This window comes from Ciona intestinalis, chromosome 8, assembly GCF_000224145.3.
Source record: "Ciona intestinalis chromosome 8, KH, whole genome shotgun sequence".
Classification (NCBI taxonomy): Eukaryota; Metazoa; Chordata; class Ascidiacea; order Phlebobranchia; family Cionidae; genus Ciona; species Ciona intestinalis.
The window spans coordinates 2,621,507-2,626,722 of record NC_020173.2 but is presented as its reverse complement, the minus strand read 5'-3'; the positions used below and the strand labels follow the sequence as shown (position 1 = coordinate 2,626,722).

Sequence of the window (5,216 nt, the reverse complement as noted above, 5' to 3'; positions counted from 1 at the left end):
CTATTTCATATGTTAAGTCAAATAGAATAAAATATGCGGCTAATATTTGGCTTCAACTTCAATTTGTTTGAGCATTCCTGCCTTTTATTTGACTCCTGAATTTTGTAAAACTTCAAAACGAGCCAGCATTGGTTCAAAGCGAAGTTTACAATAGCTGGTTATTAACTTCAAAGCCTCAGTTTAAATAAACCCTTGTCACAAAAGAATTCTCATTAATCTGATGAATAGGTCGCAAAGTCGCACTGAAAAGCCTTCATTCAATAACTATAGGATTTTATAACAGGAAGTTATATCCACAAACATTATGCTATAACGCCCCTAATATAAAGTTTAGCCATGAATCCTATTAAATACGTTGTTTTCGACAAAATTTAGTTTTATTCTCTTTCATAATTGAATGCCTATGGTTTAAAATGGCTTAAACGACTTATACGCGTCCAGGTGTATAAGGTTACGCTCGTAACAAATACTCGTGTTTGGTTTACAGGGCTTAGAAATATCTCGCTTCACGTACTGTGTTCTATACTTTCACCGTAAACGTAGCCATTTTGTTTCTTGGTTTTGTCACTACAATGCTTACTTTGTAAATTGAGTTACAATCACACGAAATTGTTAAAAAATGTGTTTTTTTTCAATGGGTTTTAAGCTACACAACTACTTCAAAAAAAACATTACGTTATAATTTCTTGCATAGTACACTTTCTTATTCAATTTTCTTATCCCATTTAATAGTAAACAAAAACAACTTAAAGAAACTGTTAAACCGTATCCCCACGACTCCCATATAGACCGTTGTTAATTGTTTAAAACATGATCAGGATTTTTTGATGCTTTATGCTAAAGGTGTTCCGACGCCCCCACCCTACATAACTCTTGTTTATTTATTTACGTCTTTGTAGTATTTAAGTTCTTTACGCCGTGTTTTGTACAGAGTTAAGTGCTCATTTAGAATAAATGTCATATAGTAACTCACAATGATAGAGTGTATAATATCGTAGATATGTGTTTTTCTGTGGCGGGCCAAAAACAGTCGTTTACACCACCAAGCCTATATTGGGTAATCGTATTTGCATTTTACTAATTAACCATTGAATGATCCTTGCCAAATAACTGTACTTTGTAACTAAATTCATTTTTTAGTTTAGAATTTTAATTTGTCGGAACAAAAACACAAAAGTCAAAAAAAACGAAAACAACGTAAAATTGTGTCATGCTTAAAATAGATACAACCACGGTCTGAGATTGTGTATGGACAGTGTGGTATAGTAATTGCGGAATGCGTACTGCATATAATACATAATCTCAGTATAAATGGCAGTGTATTATGTTTGGAATATAATTTTCAATATGGTGGTGTTGCATTGTACGCTAATGGGTCCAATTAGAGTCGCATTTAAACACGCTGAAGTATATACGGTTTAATAACTAAAGGAGTGAAGTGTAGTAAGCAACATAAAGCTTATGATTGCTTAGAAATGTACCAGGTTTCACAGCTGCCACTTCTGTGGAGGTTTTGGCGTAAAATTGCATTTTTTTGTTTAAGTTCTGCCAAAACAAGGCCAGCCGTTTAATGACGGAAGAAAACCTGCGGCTGATAGTGCGTTTAACTGTTGCGCCGATTGCGCGATAGAGGGGTTTGGTGGATACGATTGGTTCTGTTGGAACATACGAGAACTTAGCGCCATGTTGTATGGAAACATTGGGTTCAATTGGCTACCCAACGCGGGAAAAGAAGGCTGTGAAGCCGGCAGGGGAGGGGATAATGAGTCTGATGGTGAAACTGAACTTCTTCGGGAAGCAGCCGCTGCAGATTCGCGGACTTCGGATTCGCGTCTTCCTGTTTCTTGGAAAAAATGCTCCCGATCTGATCCGGAGTACTTCGGAGTCGAAGTGATACAGGGACCGAATCCGGGGTTGAGTTTTGAAACGGGAGAAACCGGGTTCTCTCTTCCGGAGGTTTGGGAGGAAGGAGAAGAACATCCGGAGCCGTGGTGTTCGGATGTTGTGGGAGCAGAATCGGAGGACTTTCCGATCAATGATTCGATGGAAAAAGGAGAATTACGAGGAAGTTTCTTGGCTTGTTGCTGCCCTCTAATGGATTCCCTAGCGGAGTGAAGAGCAACAGCGTTAGCGAAGTTCGCGGCTTGGATTCTCGCATCCGTGCTCAGTGTTGGATTGCATGGGAAGGGTGGGGAAGATGGACACAGATGATTCGGTCGTCATCTGAGGTAACCTTGATGATCCAAAAGCCATTAAAGCAGCTTGTCTGTTGTTGATTTCATGCGGAGGTAGCAACGGTATATGTGCAGGCAGTGGGTTCATGTAAGCATATGGATTCATTGATGCTGCCATGATAGCTGCTTGTTGTGTTGCTGCAAGACCGTATGGACGACCGTAAGGGCTAGCTGCATTCAAAGCTGCAAGGACATTATCCCGGAACGGATCTCTCTGTTGTCGTTTGAATCGTTTTCTTCTTCGTAGAAAGGAACCATTGTCGAACATATCTTCCGCCTCAGGATCCATGGTCCAGTAATTTCCCTTTCCAGGGTTACCAGGCTCGCGTGGAATTTTCACGAAGCAGTCGTTCAGTGAAAGGTTATGACGTATCGAGTTCTGCCAAGCTGGGAACTTCTCTTTGTAATAAGGGAAACGGTTCATGATGAAATCGCAAATCCCACTCAGAGTAAGTTTCTTATCGGGAGACTGAAGTATCGACATTGTTATAAGAGCGATGTATGAATACGGAGGTTTTACATTCTTCTTTGATTCGTTCGAATATTCTTCCATTTCTTCTCCGATCTTCCTTAATTCTTCATCTTTCTCTCTCGTCTCGTCCTCGCCGCTTAATGACGCACAGCGGGCAGGGGGGTTTCCCTCTGACGACACAGGCGACGAAGATCGTTCGTCCACCATCGGTGATTTCGGCAACCAGTTTTGGCGAAACGACTCTCGTACAAGGGTGGCTGGTGACGATAATGATGTCACGTCTACGTAGGTATCGTTCAAAGCTGGAATAAAAAAAAACGAATAAATATTTTTTCTTTACCAATAGACTTTTACCACTTATAGTTTTGTAACGGTTTTAAATCTGTAACTTTTTTTAATTTTGAGTTGCGCATGCGTAGAGCGTTGGCCAGTTTAAAGTAGTATTAATTTATAGCTATAGCCTCTGTTTATCAAAAAGTTCAATAAATTTGTCAACTTTGGGTAAAAAAGTCTCATGAAGGGCCTCGCTGTCAGATTTCACCCATATATATTCATTTTTCACGATGCTATACGTTTGTACTTTAGGATCTTACTTGCGCTCTTTCGAAAATATCAGCATAACAAAACATATAAGAAATGCTAACATATAAAAACAACTGTTTTCTTACCTGAATGTTGAGTTGTTTTTGCCGCTGAAGCTTGAACTTTTTCCTGCATCTGTTGAACTGCGTTTCTCATGCATTCTATGGCTGACATCTCATTTGGTGATGACTTTGTGACATCGGGTCTTTGGTAAGGTTTGCCTGGGACCGGCGACCTTGATTCCCCGTCACGATGTTTGTTTCGAGTCGGACCTGCCGCCGATGATTTCCAGTTTTGCAAAATGGCGTCTGCTTGTTGTTGAGGGTAGGCCGAACCGATGACATTATCTCGTGATGCTCCGTGAGATTCAATACGATTCATCATGAAACGTTTATGATCACTCTTATCCTCGCTTGTATTATATTGCACACAACACTGCACTGTCATCATCACACAACGGATTCGATGCTGAAATATGAACGAGCACTTTGCAAAACGCGACAATTTATTCAAATCCACTTCTTCAATTCTCCCAGCAACCGCTTTTTTCTTCGAATCCTAGATCTCGTTTATAATTCCGTTGATCAGCAACAGATTTTTCAAAAGATTATATTACAATGTTTTCTAAGCAAAAGAAGAAGGCTAATTAATTTATCATTTACAAGAAAAACGTCCAACTTAATCGATTAATGGTTGCGTTCAAAAATATGCGTGTTTTCGCTGTTTTTAAAAACTGAGTTTCATAAAAAACATTTCGCTTTTTTGAGAAGTGTCCCAAAATGTTGAAAACAACTGAAAAAAATTATTAAATTTGAATTTGGCAAAATGCTGGTTCCGCTGGTAAAAATGGCGTCTATTTTCTAACAACACACTGTGGTAAAGGTTTTCAAATAATCCGACCAATCGTTAAAATAATGACTCAAAAATACCCGTGACGTAACACAAACAGTATTGAAATAAATGTCAAGCTAACGAGTTTATTGAACGTCTGTAGTTCCAATATTAGGACTGTAGTCGTTTCCCGTTAAATGTTATCTAAATACGCGTTTTCTCCTATTCTTAATTGAGAGAATCGGTAAAGCGATTAAATTTGAATGAGCTGCACCTTTATTCTTAGTATATATTTAAATATAACTGCTATATTTGTAAACAGGCAATATGTACGTTATTGTAATGCTTAAAGCTACCCAACCCAGAATTGATTTACGTACGCCCTTATTTTTTAGTAAACAATTTTACCGTACGAGAAATTTAGCGAAACTGAAAACACAGTCAGACTGTCGCAATGTTCAACAAAACTACCTGTACCTTTATTTATATTTGTCAACTGATTCGTAAAATTCTAACGACTTTATATACACCTCGTATTAAGTTATAACTTGTCCACACAAGTTTTACTGCAAGTAACGTTTGAATTGGACCAACTGTTCAACTCATTCTTGCAACTGATGTTCCAATCGACACAACTTCCCAATTTATTCACGACAAATCAATTCAACCGAGATAAAGATGAAAAGATCGAGACTCGCGACTCGAACTCGCCTCTTTCAAACGCCACAAACGCCGCCAAATATCGGGAACAAACATCGATGATATTTCTCGCCTTCTTATCGCTTAATCGCTCGCGACATCAGTCAAACTAAGCTACGATTAAAGTCGAACTAACATCTTTAATGAAATTAAACTTTACTTAACATAAACAAAGTAAAAAAAGTAAACAAAATAATAACCTAATAAACCAACATTAAAACAAAATATCTCTTATTTTGTTCTGCTGCTTAAAAGTTGTCTTACTTTCTACACGATGTTTGTTGATCTAAAATAGCTATCTGGTAAACAGATTGTAATACCCATACGGTATAAATCAATCGTATAAGCCGCCTAGCTGACTCCAACTGTACGAATACGATTCCAGCCATCGCGACCGG

General features: G+C 38.4%; 1 protein-coding gene across 1 annotated transcript; it reads right to left on the bottom strand.

Annotated features, from left to right (window-relative positions):
• Nucleotides 1–1,139: 1,139 nt before the first annotated feature.
• foxd-a/b (transcription factor protein) lies at nt 1,140–3,862 on the bottom strand. Its single transcript, NM_001078241.1, is given in 3 exon segments — nt 1,140–2,214; nt 2,216–3,008; nt 3,375–3,862. Coding segments are annotated over 3 exon segments (1,833 nt in total). The 5' UTR covers nt 3,739–3,862; the 3' UTR covers nt 1,140–1,538.
• Nucleotides 3,863–5,216: the final 1,354 nt, after the last annotated feature.